This window comes from Nycticebus coucang, chromosome 18 (genome assembly GCF_027406575.1).
Source record: "Nycticebus coucang isolate mNycCou1 chromosome 18, mNycCou1.pri, whole genome shotgun sequence".
Lineage (NCBI taxonomy): Eukaryota > Metazoa > Chordata > Mammalia > Primates > Lorisidae > Nycticebus > Nycticebus coucang.
In genome coordinates this window covers 58,651,343-58,670,280 of record NC_069797.1, presented here as the reverse complement: position 1 = coordinate 58,670,280, position 18,938 = coordinate 58,651,343, and the positions used below count along the sequence as shown (strand labels likewise).

Here is an 18,938-nt window from a genome sequence, read left to right as displayed (position 1 = left end):
ACAATGACTACAACAAAAAATAGTTGGGCGTTGTGGTGGGTGCTTGTAGTCCCAGCTACTTGGGAGGCTGAGGCAAGAGAATAGCTTAAGCCCAAGAGTTTGAGGTTGCTGTGAGCTGGTGATGTCACAGAACTCCACTGAGGGCGACATAGTGAGACTCTGTCTCAAAAAAAAAAAAAAAGGAAGAAAAGGTAACAAGAGTTGTTCAGAAATGTGTAAACTAAGGGACCTCAACTCTCTCCAGCCCCCAGGATCAGTGTGGGAATAAGACAGAGCCATCTTCTCCTTCCTAACTCCCAATCCTAGCACAAAATACCCCCTCCAAAGACCAGGGCTATGGCTCATACCTATAATCCTAGCACTCTGGGAGGCTGAGGAGCGAGGATCACTTGAGCTCAGGGGGTTGAGACCAGCCTGAGCAAGTGTGAGACCCTGTCGCTGTGAAAGTGAAAAACTGAAGGCAGCGCCTGTGGCTCAATGAGTAGGGCTCTGGCCCCATATACTGAGGGTGGTGGGTTCGAACCCAACCCCGGCCAAACTGCAACAAAAAATAGCCAGGCGTTGTGGTGGGCACCTGTAGTCCCAGCTACTTGGGAGGCTGAGGCAAGAGAATCACCTAAAGCCCAAGAACTGGAGGTTGCTGTGAGCTGTGATGTCACAGTACTCTACTGAGGGCAACAAAATGAGACTCTATCTCTAAAAAAAAAAAAAAAAAGAAAGAAAGAAATGAAAAACTGAGGCAAGAGGATTGCTTAAGCCCCAGAGTTTGAGGTTACTGTGTGCCATGAAGCCAAGCACTCTACCAAGGGCAACAAACAAAACAAAGAAAAAAACATCCACTCTAAGAAGCCTTTCCTGATTCAGGCCCAGCTTAGATGCATTCAAGCCTGCCTGTCTTGGTTGTAAGGAATAAAGGTTGACATCAGCTCAGCCATTAACAAGGCCAGGAGGGAGAGATGGCCATCAGCCCCCTTTTTGGGGTGAGAAAACTGAGGTTTAGACAGGTGTTGGGTCTTGCCAAAGGCTCCCCAGACTTCTGTCTCCAAATCTCAAGCTCTTTCCAGGACTGTCCTTCCTGAGAGAGACAGACAACTCACAGCTGAAGTGTTTCAGGGGTTAGACCAAGTCCCCCCTTTGTTTTCCCCTGTGTTCTCCCCTTCCTCCCTCCTAGGCAGGCTGATAGCTTAGGTTAAGAAACACTGGCAGCATCACAGCATGATTAGTTGTTTATTTCATTAAATCATTAATGAAGCTACATTGTTTCCCCAAATGGAGAATCTAATTTGTGGGGGAACAGCTACAGAGGTGGAAGCTGGGTCTGACTCTTGCATTTGGGGTACAGGGCAGGAATAAGTCCCTCCCTGCAGCCTGCAGAGGTTAGAGGATCAAGGAATTTCCTATTCCCTCCTCCCGCCCATTCAGCTCCTGAGCCCAGAGGCAGAGCCTCTTCCCTTGGAAATAAAATGTCTGGCAGCCCAGACCTATAGAGGGAACCAAAATCTGTTCCCAGTGGTGCTGAAAATGTATTAAACTTTGGGGGTTCCTCCAGCTGATTTATCTTCATAATTACGTTTGCTTTCAGCAGATATTGGAATTCATTTGCATTCCCTGAGTGTGCATGGCAGGAGAAGGAGGTTAGGAGAAGAGAGGGGCCACAGCTATAAACACACTAAGCTTTGGTGGCTGCAGGCTTGAGCCTACTTTGTAGCAACAAGAAGTCCAAAGTGGAAAAGAAGCCACTCAGCCAAAAATCCCAAGTCCATTTTTGCAGCAGGTCTCTGTGAGGGAAGGGCCATTCCTCTGAGAGGGATGGAGATCTACTTGTATGTGTGTGTGTGGGTGGTGTCCAGGAGTCTAGCCCTCTCCTCTCCTGCACCTTCAGCCCAGGCCTGGGGTCCTTGAAGAGGATTTGAGCCAGTACCTAACCTGGTCTCAGTTTGGTGGTCCAAGAACACATGGATAATTTGAAGTGTCCTTGAAGTTATCCTAGAGTCCTTGAGATTGGCTGAAACCAAGACAGGAGTTGGGGGTGGGGACAGGGGTATCTAATGAACCAGGGAATAGGCGGGATTTCATTTCCTCTCAAGATGGAGGCCTGACGTGGGCAAAGAATAAACTATTTTAAATGGCACATCTTGGGCGGCACCTGTGGCTCAAAGGAGTAGGGCGCCGGCGCCCATATGCCAGAGGTGGCGGGTTCAAACCCAGCTCTGGCCAAAAACTACAAAATAAAAAACCAAAAAAAAAAAAAAACCTCACAAAAATAAATAAATAAAATAAATGGCACATTTCAGAGTCAAATCCCCCAGTTCCTGGCACCTCATACCATCTATAAGAAACAAATGTGATCGGGCGGCGCCTGTGGCTCAGTCGGTAAGGCGCTGGCCCCATATAACGAGGGTGGCGGGTTCAAACCCGGCCCCGGCCAAACTGCAACCAAAAAATAGCCGGGCGTTGTGGCGGGCGCCTGTAGTCCCAGCTACTCGGGAGGCTGAGGCAAGAGAATCGCTTAAGCCCAGGAGTTGGAGGTTGCTGTGAGCTGTGTGAGGCCACGGCACTTTACCGAGGGCCATAAAGTGAGACTCTGTCTCTACAAAAAAAAAAAAAAGAAAAGAAACAAATGTGATCACTTCACTCTCTGCTTGAAGTCCTTGGTAACTCCTCACATCCTCAGAGAAGTCCGTGCTCTTCTGTGGGCCCTGCACCTCAGTTCACCTTCCCAGAGTTTTCTGCTCTCCTTGCTGCAGGAGCCCCAACAGCACCATGCTCATTCTCATCTCCTCATGTTTACACATGCTGTACCCTCTGCCTAGAGTGCCTTTCCTAGCCTTTCCCAGCCTGGCAAACTTCTCTTCAAGCCTCAGGAGCTGATTTGGAGGCCTGGCTATAAGGAGCTCTCACAGCACTCCATACACGCACAAATGATCCCTCAGCCAAGGTACCTTCACACCTGGGGTACCTCTCTTCCCCACTGGGCTAGCCTCCAAAAACTCAAGACACTGGTCCTTGCTGTTTCCCAAGCTAGTGGGTGGTACACAGTTAGTGCTCAGACATATTTGGTGAATGAATGAGGGAGGGATGGGTTTGGGAATTAGGGTGGGATCCCAGCAGTCAAGAGGGTAAGGTCTCTTCTGCAGGGAGAATTGGCTGGGGCTGGGGGAGGGGAAGACCATTGATGGTTCCTAGGGGAGAATGTCACCGAAAAGAGGCCAGTGGGACCAGAGCCAGGGAGGGAATACAGGACAATCTGAAACCAGACTCCCGAGAAAACAGACCAGCACTGTCCTTCCTGACAACAAGCCCTCTGGCCGTCTCCTCCACCAGCTTTCCCTCTCTAAGGGATGGGGCAGGGTTGACCCTAAACTCACAGCTGATAGTCCCTGAAAATCATCACAGACCTCAGGATGGGAAGAGGGAGAGACCCCCTACCCCTGCCTCTGAGGAGACCTCAGAATCACACTGCTAACCCCTTGGAAAACTTCCCCTTGTCCCGGGTCAATGTCTGTAACGTGGAGGCTTTTAATGCCCTCCCCTGTCCCCCTCAACCCCCCAGAAAGGGCAGCAAGTTTTAGGCCAGGGCAGCCAGGAGATGGTGAGCAGGACCCCTGCCATACTGGCAGGGTCCCCTGGCTGAGTAATGCTGAGAAATCACATACCAGTCCACTCCAGAACCCCTAAATGGCCTGAGGATCGCTCTACTCTTGAACTGAGATGAACAGTTCCAAGATATCTCAATCTTCCACCTCTGGGACACTTCTGATCCAACCCATGGCTTTTTCCTCTGCTCCACCTGTGGCCATAGACAGGAATATTCCCTCTCAAGTTCCCTCTACTGCTAGAAATTGGTAGATTGGTTTTTTTAAAAGCAACAAAACTAAAGCTGCAGCCGTTTTCCAAGGACATGTGTTTTATTGGGGACTACCGGGGAAGGGGAAGAACTAGGGCTTGTGGGTTGATGGGGGGAACAGGCTTCTTGCTTTTTAATTTAATGCATGTTGCATGGAGGCTAGGATGTGTGAGAATAGCTGTAGGGAAGGAAGAGAGAAGATCAAAGAATGGATACTTTCCTTAGGGATGGAAGCCAGCACCAGGATATGGGGACCTATGGGTGAGAAGGGAAGGTACCTTTCATATGGGACACTTAACCAAGGTCACTGTTTGATGCCAGCTTCCTTAACCCACACCTGCCCATCCCAGTACATGCCCCAGATTCAGCCCCTATAAGTTCCATTGGAGAGATAAGGGGGATGAAGAGGATGAGGAAGTGAGGGATGCTGACACCCTTCAGCCCTCTGGTGCCCCTGCCCAGGAGAATGGCTTGTGCTGACCTCCCAGCCAGGATCAAGTGGTCAGGAAGCCTGGGTGCACGCAGGAGCGCAACTGTGCCTTCACCACCCCTTCTCACACTCTGCCCCACCCTGACCCCTCACATGAGGTTGCAACTCTTGGCTCGATCCTTGTGTATCTCGTCCTCGTTCCCCTGGTCTAGCCGTCCTGACAGCTGAGTGGATCGCTGCAGTCCCCGGCGTGAGTCAGTGCGGCGAAGCTGCCTATGGCCTCGGCCAAGGGAGGCCACTGTGGCCACATGGAAGACATCCCTGACACTGCGCTCAGAGGACCGAGAGGAGCACTCAACATAGGATACAGCCCCCACCTGCTTGGCCAGCACAGTCCCCTGGAATAGAAGTGCATGGAACAAAGTTATAGGGCTTAGTCTGCAGTTCAGCAAGGAGCATGAAGGCTGTGGGCTGGGGTTGAAGGTCAGGGCTGGAGAGGGGAGGTCAGAGCAAGGGATGAGCCAGAGGGGATGCTTTCAAATCAGAGACTGGCAAGGGTAGAGGTGAGAAGTCTGGGTTGGGGTTAGGTCAGAGGTCAAGGGTCCCACCTGCTCATGTGTCACAGGGATAAGTCTCTGCTTGGACAGCTCCCTCAGTGTGGCCAGGTCAGTCCTCATGTCCAGTTTACAGCCAACCAGGACAACCTTGGCATTGGGGCAAAACTCCTGAGTCTCCCCTTGCCACTATTTGAGGAAAGAAAATAAGAGTTGAAAGGAGAGAGTGAGACACAGGGTGAACTCTTGCTCCATGCTAGGAGCATACCCTTCTTTCCACACACCACTCAGAAACCATGTGTCTGTCTGCACTCCCCCATGTGAGGCAGGAGGTGGGAGTGATAGGCTTGGGTGGAGAGCAGGATGGCATGAGAGAGAAGGGGAGAAGAGGGCTGGGGTAGGGCTGAAGGACTCTCCTTCTTCCTCAGTGGCCATGTAGGAGTCTGCCAGCCTAGAACCTTCCCATCCCCTCTACCCTTTCCTGTACACTCTCCTGAGAACAGATGATCCTACCCTCCCCTGCCCCTGCCTGAGAACTGGGGCTGCCCTAGCAGACTTCTGTCCATTTATCCTGGGCTTTTCTCATGGAAATAAGGGCCTGGAGAGGAGAACATAGGGTTTTCTGGAGCTGGGGATCAACATTCCCATCCCCTCCATTTGGACCTCCCATACCCAAGGAAATGGAAAAGCAGATGAAGAGTACTCCCCCTTCTTCCCCAGTGCTGAATCCAGCTCTGAGGAGTGATTTTCATAAGGGGAGGAGGGAGAATGGACGGGGCAGGGTTAGGGAGGGATGAGAGTGTCACACACTATCTAGCTGATGGCCATGCCCCAGCTACTATGCCCCACCCTCCTGGCTCATGTGTCAGGATGATGGGGTCTGGTCCCCCTTGTCTAACTTCCCCAGATTCCTACCTTCTTGAGGACACTGTCCAGTGTTTCTGGTCGGCTAATGTCAAAGCAGATGAGCACAGCATCAGAGTCAGGATAGGCCAGAGGCCGGACATTATCATAGTAAGAGGAACCTGAGGGAAGACATGGAGTGAAGGGACAGATGAGAGGACTGAATAGGTGGGAGGCCTAGAAAGGAATGGGCAGCCTTAGAAATCTTGGTCAAAGAGAGCTGGGAACAATCACCAATACCCTTCATGGAATCTGTGTTTCCCAAGGAAGAGAGCAGGCACAGCAGAGGTGAGCAGATAGGAAAAAGTTCTCTACTTCCCTAGAGGTTTCTCTAAAAGTAACAATTCTGAATCTTTTCTGAGTTTTGGACTCCTTTGAGAAGCTCATGAAATCTGTGGACATTCTCACAAAATTTTGCTTTGCTTTCTGGGCTTTGACAGACATCTACAGCCCCCCAGGGAACTCATGTAAGAATAAAAACCCTCAGTTTTGGAGGGAGGGAGAACAGGGCAGAGAAAGCACTCTCCTATCCTCTTAGGACTTGACCTCAGATTTCTCTAGTCCAGTGTAGAGAAATGGTTCCCTTGCCCACATCCCACCCAGGAAATTCTGAATGTCTTTCCAAAACCCAGTTTTATGTACTAAGAAAAGTTTTCCAAAATAAAAATCATTCTTTTCCAATTTTCCCAGGTAGGCAGAGCCTAGCTGAGGGGCTCAGTCTTTTTCCTCTAGAACATGGTTTCTGTCAGGCTCAGGGAGCTCTGCCTCAGTTTCCCTGAGTTTAAGCAGAAACTTGATTTTTCCTTCCCCAGATGAATGGATTGGGCCAACCTGGAACCTAAAGGTCTAGCCAAGGGACAGATCAGAGTGAGCAGCCCTGGAAGTCCGGGTGACCCCAGGGGACTTGGCTACCTGAAGTGTCCCACATGTTGAGCTCAATGCGGCGCTTGTCGATCTCAAAGCTCGCAGTGTAGTTCTCAAACACGGTGGGGACATAACTCTGCAGACACAGATGGGTCCAGATGAGCTCCTCTTTTCCAGTCTTCACCCCAAATGCCCTCCTCACTTCCACACCCAGTCCAGCCCAGCCCTTGGACGCAAGTTGGTCTGGGATTGGGCAAAGGGGAGATCCCGAGAGCTGTTGCCCCTGAGAAATCTCTGCTAGGCTCCCAGACCCTCTCCGGGTCCCTTCAGCCCCTAGGTCTGCCTCTATCGGTTGCCCAGGATCTCCGACATTGCCCCCGCGCTCCTCCTCTGGTTCTCCCAAATCCCATCCATCTCACCCTGCTCCCTAATTCCTTCCACCCCAATCCTTTGCAGTCCTATTAGAGCCCCCAATGCCACCCCCACCCCCGGACCCCCGACCCCTAGTTTCTTGTCCCTGGTTATACTGGTACCCGTTTCCATCTGTCCCCTGGGTCCCTATCATCCACCCCCATTAGTCTTAGCGTCCCTCTCCCAAGACGCGGGTCCCTCACCCCGGGGTAGGCGTCCTTGGCGAACACCTGCAGCAGCGCCGTCTTGCCGCACTCTGCGTCTCCCACCACCACGATCTTGCAGCGGCCGCTCTGCCCTTCCATAGTCCCGGCTACGCGCCGGCCCCCCACGATACCCCGCTCCCAGGCCCCGCCGCCGCCGCTGCCGCCACCTCCCCCACCGCTGCAGCTGCAGCCACTCGGGCCGCAGACACCGGCATCTCGTGGGCCCGCGCCGAGCCCCCGCCCGGGGCCGCGGCCCCCCCTCTACCCCGCCCCCAGCCCAGCGGCCGCGCCCCCAGCCCCGCCTCCTACCCGCGCGGTCAGGGGGCGGGGCCCATAGGAGCTGGGCGGAGCCCTAGAAACCCAGGCCTGGGGGCCCGGTCTTTAGAGAGCTGGTGTGGTCCAAGGGACACTGGTCGTGTGGGGCAGGTTTTGGACTGGGCTTCCTTGGGAATAGGGGCAGTGAGCAGTTCGGGCGAAGTTCCGAGGGTTAGGACGTGAGCGGCACACGCGAGAGGTTAGTGCTTTCTGTATGCCCACGCGTGCACGCAGGTGTGCTAGTGCGGACTCGCGCGGTGGCAGCCATCCCTTCTTGAACACAGCGGGGCGAGAGATACCAGGGCAAGGAGGGAGTCTTTTTGGTTTTCTCTGCCGCTTCCAGGCACAGGTTCCGGCAGGATGTCTTGGAGAAATGGAAGCGTGAACTCCAAAACTCGCACGCGGATAGTGGTGACGTCATGGCTTTCCGTCCCCAAGGCAACCGGCGGCTGAGTCTGGAGCTGTGGTGACTTAAGAGCAGGCCTGGACTAACCCGGAAGAATGGACTGAGTTCCTCCAGCCAAGCGCAGGGTGAAAAGTTTTGGGGTAGCTGCGTCCTCTGGTGGATGCTTGGAGAGACGGAACTGGGGCAGAAGAAGAGAGAATTGCCAGAGTGGTGCCTGCGGCTCAGTGAGTAGGGCGCCGGCTCCAACCCGGTTGGAACCGGTTTAAACCCGACCCCAGCCAAACTGCAACAAAAAGTAGCCGGGCGTTGTGGCAGGTGCCTGTAGTCCCAGCTACTCGGGAGCCTGAGGCAAGAGAATCGCCTGAGCCCAGGAGTTGGAGGTTGCTGTGAGCTGTGACGCCACGGTACTCTACCAAGGGCGATAAAGTGCGATTCTGTCTTTAAAAAAAAAATGATAGAATTGCCAGAGTGACAGCCCTACTGGAGTCAGAGCCAAGTCCAAAAGTCACTGCACAATTGATTCCTAATCTAACAATAATAAAATCACTGTTTTGCATTGGCATGCCATCTTTTACTATTTATTTATTTATTTACTTTGTGACAGCGTCTCACTCTGTCGCTCTGGGTAGAGTGCCCTGATGCCATAGCTCGCAGCAACCTTAGACTCTTGGATTCGAGCAATATTCTTGCCTCAGTCTCCCAAGTAGCTGGGACTACAGGCGGGTGCCACCACACCCAGCTCATATTTTCTATTCTTAGTAGAGATGAGATCTTGCTCTTGCTCAGGCTGGTCTCGACGTTCTGAGCTGAAGCAATCCATCCGCGGTGGCCTCCCATACATCTTTTACTTTTTAAAAATGTTTTCTGCGGGGGCAGCGCCTGTGGCACAAGGAGTAGGGCGCCGGTCCCATATGTCAGAGGTGGCGGGTTCAAACCTAGCCCCGGCCAAAAAAAAAAAAAAAAAATGTTTTCTGCGGCTTGGGGCCTGTAGCTCAGTGGCTTGGGCGCCAGCCACATACACCGGAGCTGGCGGATTCACGACCAGTCCAGGCCTGCCAAACAACAATGACAACTACAACCAAAAAAATAGTCCAGCATTGGGGAGGGCGCCTGTAGTCCCAGCTACTAGGGAGGCTGAGGCAAGAAAATCGCTTAAGCCCAAGAGTTGGAGGTTGCTGTGAGCTGTGAAGAGACTCTGTTTCAAAAAAAATACATAAATAAAAATAAAAATGTTTCCTGGGCCAGGCGCTCACGACTTTAATCCTAGCACTCTGGGGGAGGCCGAGGTGAGTGGATTGCCAGAGCTCACGAGTTCGGGACTAGCCGGAGCCAGAGTGACACTCCCTCTCTAAAAATAGCTGGGCATTGTGGCGGGTGCCTGTAGTCCCAGCTATTTGGGAGGCTGAGACAGGAGAATCGCTTAAACCTAAGAGTTTGAGGTCGCTGTAAGCTAAGATGCTACAGCACTTTATTGAGGGTGACAAAGTGAGACTCTGTCTCAAAAAAAAAAAAAAATTCCTTAGAGTCAGAGCCTGAAGCACAACTTAGCTGGGCTCCAGTCCACAGGTGGCTGGCACCCCAAATCTTTATGTAAGCTCGTTATAGGATTGTCCTTCAAACTGCTCCTTAACATAGTTTTTTTCGTTTTTCTTTTTTTGTTTGTTTGATCGTTTTTTGTTTTTTTTTTGTAGAGACATTGTCTCACTTTACTGCCCTCGGTAGGGTGCCGTGGCGTCACACGGCTCACAGCAACCTCCAGCTCTTGGGCTTACGTGATTCTCTTGCCTCAGCCTCCCGAGCAGCTGGGACTACAAGCGCCCGCCACAGCGCCTGGCTATTTTTTTGATGCAGTTTGGCCGGGGCTGGGTTTGAACCCACCACCCTCGGTATATCCGGCCGGCGCCCTACTCACTGAGCCAGGCGCCGCCCCTGTTTTATCAGTTTTTAAGACAGGGTCTAGGGCTGCACCTGTGGCTCAAAGGGGTAGCGTGCCAGCCCCATATGCCGGAGGTGGAAGGTTCAAGCCCAGCCCCGGCCAAAAACTGCAAAAAAAAAAAAAAAAAAAAAGACAGGGTCCAGCTCTATAGTCCAGGCTAGAGTACAATGGAGTCATCATAGCCCACCTCAACCTCAAACTCCCGGTCTCCAGTGATCCTCTTGCCTTAACCTCCTGAGTAGAGTAGCAGTAGTGTAGACTACAGGCGCATGCTACCACGCCCGGCTATTTCTTCTATTTTTGTGTTGAGATAAGGACCAGGAGGCCTCTCTCTTGCTCACTCTGGTCTCGAACATCTGAGCTCAAGCCATCTTCTCGTTTCCGCCTACCAGAGTGCTAGAATTACAGACGTGAGCCACCGCGCCTGGCCCTCTTAACATAGTTTTAAATTTTAAAATCACAATCTGCATAACCCCAAGACTATCCTTACGATTATCTGCACCCCGACGTCTCCAGTTTGTTTTTTTAGTGGTGTTGCTGCTCGCTTAGAGGAGGTCCTGGCCCTTTAAGTCCACGAGCGAGGCCCCGCCCCTGGCCCGGCGCCCCGCCCCTCACTCTGGAGCCGGGAGCCTGGAGCCTGCAGCCGGGAGCCTGGAGCCTGCAGCCTGTGCTCTTCCTGACGCGCGCCCCGCCCTCCCCAGCTGCGCACTCTTGGTCCAGCTGTGCGCACACGTCGGGAGTCCCAGCCATGTCTGCGGAGAGAGAGGTAGCCGAGGCGGCGACGGTGGAGGCGGCAGCTGAGGCAGGGGCCGGGGAAGACGCCTCTACACAGCTACCGAAAGCCGAGGCAGAGAACGACCCCCAGCCGCCGGCGGCCCAGGAGGGGGCGGCTGCCGCATCGCCGCCGCCTTTGCGCTGTCTGGTGCTCACCGGCTTCGGCGGCTATGACAAAGTGAAGCTGCAGACCCGGCCGGCTGCTCCTCCGGCTCCCGGGCCGGGTCAGCTCACGCTGCGCGTCCGGGCCTGCGGTCTCAACTTCGCCGACCTCATGGCCCGGCAGGGGCTGTACGACCGGCTGCCGCCGCTGCCTGTCACTCCGGGAATGGAGGGCGCGGGCGTCGTCATCGCCGTGGGCGAGGGAGTCAGCGATCGCAAGGTGAGCGGGCCAGCGCAGGGCAGGGCTGGGAGGGGCTGTCCAGGCCACTGGGCAATGGGGCACTGGTGGGCAGTTGCCGGGGGTGTGGCAGGGCGGGAGAAACTGGCACCGACGTGGCTGGACCGGCATGGAAGGCATAGGAAAGGAACTTATGTTTTGAGACTCCTGGAGAACGGGACTTATTTAGAGGTGGAAGATGGAATTATCCTCCCTTTCTCAACCACTTTTAGTCGTGGGCGCCGCCGCCCTGAAACGGCAGCTGAGGCGATGGTGGTGGCAAGGGGGGAACAATAAGGCGCCCAGGCGCATGCGCACAATGACCCTACAACCCCTCTCCATTCAACCCACACCTGTACCCCTGCCCACCAAACACTCCATGGGTCCATGACCGAGACGGTAGTGCCTTCTTTCCACGAGGGAGCTTGAGGAGCTATGTAATCAGGGTTGGGCGGGGGCAGAGCTACCGTGCCAGAGCCCTAGTCACATGCAGCCCCGTGGTCTGTGGGTGTGTGAGGCGGCCCCTCCCCAGCAGGGCCTAAGAGGCAAGACACACCCATAATGGAGGAGAGGGAGTCTCGGTCCCCTACTGCTACTAGCCTTACACTGCCAGTCTGGTTTTGGGGTCGGGGAAGTGGGACTGGGTCAATGGATCTTTGTTTGGGGCTTTCTGTCTCCTGTGATTGCAATATTTCCTCCTCCTGTGACTCAGTCATCTGGCCATGACCCGGGGCTGTCCTTGGGAACATTGGAGGGAACCCTCCTCTGCCTTTGTAGCAGAGGAGGACCCCCATTTCTGAAACCCTGGTGTCAAGGATTTGGATTGGAGTGGGGAGGTGTGGCATCATGAGCAGGTTGGCCCAGCTCTGCCAGTCTGTTTCTCCGTCTTGTTTATCATTAATCTTGGCCACAACCCTGACACCACAGAGTTCCAAATGATCAACTTTTTGAGAGACCTGAGATGAGGCCTCAGTCATTTACTTAGGAGTTTCTTTTCAGATCAGGCCCTTACAAGACAGACCTCTCAGATGCAGCCAGACCTGCCAGCCCCAGCTACCAGAAGAGGATTTGTTGCAAACAGCTCCTCCTTCCTCTTTCCTGGGCTTCTCCCTGAATTCAGCTCTGACTGCACCCTCTCACTGACTTCTAAATAATCCCCCTCTTGAGAAGGTGCTAAGAGGAATTTTGCGGGGAAGAGGGAGTAGTAGTTCATGTTACTGCTGAAGGCCACCCACCTAACCTCCCCTCCCCACACTTTCCGCCTGGTAAATACAGGATATCCTGTCCAAGGCAAGAATCTGATGTAAGAGCCTGGATTCTGTGAGAAGGACCTTCCCTTTCTCCCGCCTCCTTCCCTCCTGATATCTGGGCTGAAGAGGGGTCAGTGGCCCTGACCTGTGATGGGCTGACGATTAGGTATAAGCCAGGGCAAGTGAGATTTGTTCTGGGGACTGGCTGTGACCTTGGCTGACCACTGCACTCTTCTCAGCTCTTTTGTGTTGTTTTTGCATCTGCTAGTCCTGAGTCCCAGGGAGAGGGCTTCCATTCCCCAGACCTCATCATAGGTCAGAACTTGCAGGGAAAGACCCTAACCTGCCCTCAGGCCTCCTCTTCAATGGATGGTGGCTTGAGGACATGAAAAGAGGCATGTGTGGGAGTCCCATCTCCCTTCCCCACAGACCCTAAGTCTCGTTTATATACGGAATTCCCATAATTCCTGGCAGGGACCAAGACAGACCCAGATTGTCCCAGAACAGTACCCACACCTCCCTCTGTGTTCTTCATAGAGGGAAGAGAGGCCTTCCTTTTTCCTGAGACTCCCGCTTCCCACTGCTCTTCCCTGACCCCACTTACTAAGCTGGAGGAAAAGATTCTGTTATTTTTGCCCCCTTCCCCTCCTGCAAAGAGGCTCTGGAGGAGGAAAAACTCCTTTTCCTATTGGGGACACTATGTAGCTCTCCCTGTCCCTCACCCCTCCCGTATTACCACTGTGTGAAGTTGGTCTCTGGGTTCCCCGTACTCTCTCAGGTACTTCTGAGGGGATCATGCCCAGCCCCCAGAGCTCAGAGAACTTGACCTGCCCTCTGGTATGGCCTTCACCACAAGCCACCCTCTTCCTTCGTTCGGTTATTTGATTGTGTGACTTCCCTCCTTACTGCTATTCTTATCACAATTATTGGCTAACATTACTGAGTGCCAGACATGCTAAAGGTCATCGAATGAATTTTTTCCCCATTTAATCCTCATAACTGCCCTAATTTACGGGTAAGAAAACTAGAGCTCAGAAAGTTAAATAATTTTTATTTGCCCAAAGTCATGCAGCAGTATACAGTGGAACCCATTTTTTTTTTTTTTTTTTTTGGTTTTTGGCCAGGGCTAGGTTTGAACCTGCCACCTCTGGCATATGGGACTGGCGCCCTACTCCTTGAGCCACAGGCGCCGCCCGGAACCCATTTTTATAACCAAAGCAATTTGATCTCTTCAACAGTACTTCAGTTTACCTTAACTGTAAGTTTCTTGCATTTAGCGATCTTACACAACAGTGATGTACGAGGCCTGTAAAATGGAGATAACGATGGTATCTACCTCAGAGACCTGATGTAAGGATTATTTGAACATGTGTAAATAAAGCACTTGAAGTTGGGCTTGGCCCTCAGTCAGCAGTCAATAAAGGTGAGATGGACTGAAAAAAAAAAAAAAAAAGGTGAGATGGACTGGACACCCATAGCTCAGTGCCGGCCACATGCTCCAGGGCTGGTGGGTTTGAACCTGGCTCAGGCCTGCTAAAAACAAAATAGCTGGGTATTGTGGTGGGTGCCTATAGCCCCAGCTACTAGGGAGGCTGAGGCAAGAGAATCACTTGAGCCTAAGAATTGGAGGTTGCTGTGAGCTATGACTTCACGGCATTCTGCCAAGGGTGATAAAGTGAGACTCTGTCTCAATAAAAAAAAAAAAAGGGTGATGGTATTGATGATGATGTCATTATTATTATTACAATGGCTATCACTACCACTTCTACTCCCACTTCATCTAGAAGAGGATCTTATAACTAGTAAAAGGTCAGTAGATTGCCTGTAGGTGAATGAATGAGTGACTGAATGATCTTTTTCTTCTATTCTTCAAGCCAGGGGACCGGGTGATGGTGTTGAACCAGTCAGGGATGTGGCAGGAGGAGGTGACTGTGCCCACAACCCACACCTTTCTGATGCCTGAGGCCATGACTTTTGAGGAAGCAGCTGCCTTGCTGGTCAATTATATCACAGCCTACTTGGTCCTCTTTGACTTTGGCAACCTACGGCCTGGCCACAGCGTCTTGGTACACATGGCTGCAGGTGACAGGCCCCCTCCTAACCCCAACAGATTTCCTTACAGGCCCCTTCCTTGCAGCCTGTCTGGATTGTTGTCATGGCAACACCAGGCCACCTTGGCCTGTGGCACCCAGAGGCCTTTGCAGTGTGGTTGCCATGGTAACATTCATACAACAGGTCCAGCCTGGTATGCTATCCTCTGCAACCCAGCACCCAATCTTGTTCAGCTACCCTCCCCCCAATTCTCAATCTTGGAGGGATTGGGCATGGATGCCCAAATAAGCCTTGATTAAAAGAAGGTGATGGGGGCTGGGTACCCATAGCTCAATGGTTAGAGTGCCAGCCCCGTGCACCGGGGGTGGCAGGTTTGAACCCGGCCAGGGCCTGCTAAACAAACCAAGCAAAACAAAATAGGTGATGGGCTGGTTCCTGGGAGGCTAGAACAGAGAGTGGTGACAGGGCAACTCCATATCTCCAGCTTGTGGGTGTCTTGCTGCAGGGGGTGTAGGTATGGCAGCTGTGCAGCTGTGCCGCACGGTGGAGAATGTGACAGTGTTCGGAACAGCCTCAGCCAACAAGCACGAGGCGCTGAAGGAGAATGGGGTCACACACCCCATCGACTACCATACGACTGACTACATGGATGAAATCAAGAAGATCTCCCCTAAAGGTGGGAGGCAGGGCATGGGGAAGGAGGGGAGGTCCTTTAGATCTGTGGATCCTAATGTTGTTCCTGGGTTCCCTACTCTGTGACAGGAGTGGACATTGTCATGGACCCTCTAGGTGGGTCAGATACTGCCAAGGCCTACAACCTCCTCAAACCCATGGGCAAAGTCATCACCTATGGTAAGTTAGAGGGGCTAGGGCGAGGAAAGAATGTTAGGGGCTGGAGGCCTAAGGGGTACGGTATAGGGGTCTAAGGCTTCTGAATGAGGAGGGGATCAGGACTCAGGTGCCCTGTGGGGAAGATCAGGATCAGGAACAGTCCCATATGTTAGTGCCTTGTGTACAAGGGCTCTGTGGAGAGCATCAGGGTTCAGAATGGCCCCAGTTCACTGCCTCCTGGGTGTTAGCCACTTTCATTCTCTGTCTTTTCATGTGTTACCTATCTCGGTGCTCTTACTTGGGGATTATTCCTGAACAACCAGTCTGCCTTCCTTTTGTCCCACCTCCCTGGGGTTCTTGGGCAAGGTACATTTTCTTTTTTTTCGATTGCTCTTTTTTTTTTTTTTTTCGTAGAGACAGAGTCTCACTTTATGGCCCTTGGTAGAGTGCCGTGGCCTCACCCAGCTCACAGCAACCTCCAACTCCTGGGCCTAAGCGATTCTCTTGCCTCAGCCTCCTGAGTAGCTGGGACTACAGGCGCCCGCCACAATGCCCGGCTATTTTTTGGTTGCAGTTTGGTTGGGGCCGGGTTTGAACCCGCCACCCTCGGTATATGGGGCCGGCGCCTTACCGACTGAGCCACAGGCGCCGCCCTCTTTTTTTTTTTTTTTTTTTTCTTTAATTTATTTGCAATTTTGGCCAGGGCTGGGCTTGAACCCACCACCTCCAGTATATGGGGCCGGCACCCTACTCCTTGAACCACAGGCACCGCCCAGGGCAAGGTACATTTTCATTTAAAAGTATTTCTTTCCTTTTTTTTTTTTTTTTTGCAGTTTGCAGTTTCTGGCCAGGGCTGGGTTTGAACCCACCACCTCCGGCATATGGGGCCGGCGCCCTACTCCTTTGAGCCACAGGTGCCGCCCTCTTTTTTTTTTTTTTTTTTTTTTGTAGAGACAGAGTCTCACTTTATGGCCCTAGGTAGAGTGCCATGGCATCACACAGCTCACAGCAACCTCCAACTCCTGGGCTTAAGCGATTCTCTTGCCTCAGCCTCCCGAGTAGCTGGGATGACAGGCGCCCGGCACAATGCCCAGCTATTTTTTGGTTGCAGTTCAGCCGAGGCCGAGGTTTGAACCCGCCACCCTCGGCATATGGGGCCGGCGCCCTACTGACTGAGCCACAGGCGCCGCCCCATTTAAAAGTATTTCACCCGTGGTGCCTGTGGCCCAGTGGGTAGGGTGCTGGTCCCATACACCAAGTGTGGTGGGTTCAAACACAGCCCCAGCCAAACTGCAACAAAAAATAGCCAGGCTGGGCGGCGCCTGTGGCTCAAGCAGTAGGGCGCCGGTCCCATATGCCAGAGGTGGCGGGTTCAAACCCTGCCCCAGCTAAAAAAAAAAAAAATAGCCAGGTGTGGTGGCGTGCACCTGTAGTCCCAGCTACTCGGGAGGCTGAGGCAAGAGAATTGCCTAAGCCCAGGAGTTGGAAGTTGCTGTGAGTTGTGTGACACCACGGCACTCTACCAAGGACAATAAAGTGAGACTCTGTCTCTACAAAAAAAAAAATATTTCCCACAAAAAATAAACAAAAGTTAGAGCAATTTTTGAGTCAGCTTGTTGATTTGGGCCCGGTAACCAGCAGGTTGGGAATTATCCTGACTGAGGCCCTGGTACTGGCATGGATAATCACAGTGGATGCACGGGGGGCAAAGAAGCATAGATTCAGACACACAGGGAAGAGCCTGGCACCTGGATTCATGGGCCATGTCACCTCATCCTTCAGGAATGGCCAACCTGCTGACTGGCCCCAAGCGGAACCTGATGGCCCTGGCCCGCACATGGTGGAATCAATTCAGCATAACAGCTCTGCAGCTGCTGCAGGCCAACCGAGCTGTGTGTGGCTTCCACCTGGGCTACCTGGAAGGTGAGGTGGAGCTGGTCAGTGGTGTGGTGGCCCGCCTCCTGGCTCTGTACAACCAGGGCTGCATCAAGCCCCACATTGACTCAGTGTGGCCCTTTGAGAAGGTGAGTGTGATGACTGCAGGGAGGGCCCAGGTAGGACCTTTGGAGGTTGGGGTTCCCAGGGGAAGAGTCCTGGGGAGGAGGGCTCTTGTCTCAGGCAGTGCCATAGCACTGAGAGCAGCGACTTCTCTTCCTCCCTAGGTGGCTGAGGCCATGAAGCAGATGCAGGAGAAGAAGAACGTGGGCAAAGTCCTCCTGGTTCCTGGCCCAGAGAAGGAGAATTAGGGCAAGAGGCTGTGGGACCCTAGAGACTTGGGAAGGGGAAAGTTGGGAATCCACGTCCTATTGACCACCAGACTTTGCATTTCATCCTCCATAGTAATGCTGTGCCCTCTCTCTCCCGCAGGTCTCTGTGCTATGGCCACTCCCTTGCCCTATTCTCTCTCTTTGGCCAGGGCTGCCCCCACCCCCTTCCTTCCCTCGGAAGAGGTTGGGAAGTGACCACTTGGATGTCTGGGCCCTGCCAAGGGGACAGGGAGGGTCAGAGGGAGGCCGGCTGCTTCCTGCCCCCCTGCCCCCACCCTTTCCCCTGCTGTGCTGCTTTTGTGCCAAGGTCAGCCAGTCCTTACCCGTCCCTCTACCCCCATTTTCTATGTTTTTCCACCACTGCCTCACCTTCCCTCCTGCCCCTGCCCCACCACCTCCCCAAAGAATAGGATTGTCAGCTCAGGATATGGGGCCAATACTGTGCTAGTCCAGCATGTATATCTCTCCCTAGTGTCCCTTCAGTCTGGGCCAACCTCTGGGCCAGACCAGTCCCCAACCTTGTCCTCTGTCCCCAACTTCTTAAGCACAATTGGGCTTCTTACACCCCCAGGTTTTCTGCTATCCATAACCAAGGCTGCCTCTTACAACAAGGGTGGGAATCCGCCCTGCTCCCCTAGGTCATGATTCTGGGAGGGATACAGAGCTCCCCACCCTTTACTGAGTTCTCTGGATTTGTTCTCAGTGCCTTAGCAATGAAAACCTATGCTTGTGTGTTTGGTGGGGGCTGGGGGACTGTCGCCTGCCTCCTACTCCACCTCTGTACTCCCCAGTGCCTTCCTAGTTCTGGTGGAGCTGGGGCTTCAGTCCTCCCCAGTCCCACAACACTGCCAAAAATCTGTGTGTGTGTGCCAGTAGCTGGGGCAGAGCTAAAGTAGGTGCCCTCCTTATGGCCTGTGCCACGTCCTGCCTCTAGGGGGGTCTAAGTGGGGAAGCTTCCTCAGCCTTGCAGATAAAGTGTGACATTTACTAGCTATAGCTCCCAGAGGCAATGCTGTTTCTTGTTCTGGGACCAAAGTAAAAATCCAAGCACATTCCGCTTGTTAGTCAAGGGAGGCCTGACTGCTTTCTCAGAGCAGGGAGGCAACTTTTTAAACTCAGCCTCAAACTTTGTTTACATGGGTGGGAGGCGGAGCAGGTGAGTGCAGAGGGGGTTGGTCAGGACCTGGGCCACTGGGACCAAAATGGGGATATCTGAGGCAGAGGGTCACTACCTCTGCTAGCTGAGCTGGGATTAGGGAGAGTTACTGCCCAGCCATTGCAATGGGAGGTGGGGGGAGCAGGCTCAGACTCTTCATTGTCTAAATGAGGCCTGTGAAGTGCTATTTTTGCTTTTGTGTATCCCACCCCATTGCCGAAGCTGCCTTTGTGTTCTTGTCAATAAAAAGCCAAATCCTGGGTCCTGGATGTTGCTTCTGAGAGTGGAGGGACAAGGGAGCTTGGGGAAGGCCAGTGCTGCTAGCAGAAGGTCAAGGCTGCTTCCCTCCCCCCAAGC

The 18,938-nt window shown here is 53.1% G+C and overlaps 2 protein-coding genes across 2 annotated transcripts; one reads left to right on the top strand and one right to left on the bottom strand.

Annotated features, from left to right (window-relative positions):
* Positions 1–3,892: 3,892 nt before the first annotated feature.
* Positions 3,893–7,469, bottom strand: RND2 (Rho family GTPase 2). The gene is made up of 5 exons (XM_053568933.1): positions 7,213–7,469; positions 6,647–6,734; positions 5,747–5,856; positions 4,886–5,020; positions 3,893–4,675 (listed from the first exon to the last, which is right to left on the bottom strand). Exons 1-5 carry the CDS (start codon positions 7,312–7,314, stop codon positions 4,427–4,429), a joined length of 684 nt encoding a protein of 227 aa, XP_053424908.1. The 5' UTR covers positions 7,315–7,469; the 3' UTR covers positions 3,893–4,426.
* A 101-nt stretch (positions 7,470–7,570) lies between these two features.
* On the top strand, positions 7,571–18,841 carry VAT1 (vesicle amine transport 1). The gene is made up of 8 exons (XM_053568925.1): positions 7,571–7,729; positions 7,874–8,160; positions 10,389–11,028; positions 14,150–14,357; positions 14,833–15,003; positions 15,090–15,179; positions 16,941–17,182; positions 17,321–18,841. Exons 3-8 carry the CDS (start codon positions 10,621–10,623, stop codon positions 17,402–17,404), a joined length of 1,203 nt encoding a protein of 400 aa, XP_053424900.1. The 5' UTR covers positions 7,571–7,729; positions 7,874–8,160; positions 10,389–10,620; the 3' UTR covers positions 17,405–18,841.
* The last annotated feature ends 97 nt before the right edge of the window (positions 18,842–18,938 follow it).

Coding starts and splice junctions, on each gene's coding strand:
- RND2 (XM_053568933.1), bottom strand. CDS start 7,314: ATGGAAGGGCAGAGCGGCCGCTGCAAGATCGTGGTGGTGGGAGACGCA. Junction 6,735..7,212: donor CCAAGGACGCCTACCCCGGG/GTGAGGGACCCG, acceptor CTGTGTCTGCAG/AGTTATGTCCCCACCGTGTT. Junction 4,676..4,885: donor TCCCTGTGACACATGAGCAG/GTGGGACCCTTG, acceptor CTTCTATTCCAG/GGGACTGTGCTGGCCAAGCA.
- VAT1 (XM_053568925.1), top strand. CDS start 10,621: ATGTCTGCGGAGAGAGAGGTAGCCGAGGCGGCGACGGTGGAGGCGGCA. Junction 15,180..16,940: donor GGGCAAAGTCATCACCTATG/GTAAGTTAGAGG, acceptor CTCATCCTTCAG/GAATGGCCAACCTGCTGACT. Junction 17,183..17,320: donor CAGTGTGGCCCTTTGAGAAG/GTGAGTGTGATG, acceptor CTTCCTCCCTAG/GTGGCTGAGGCCATGAAGCA.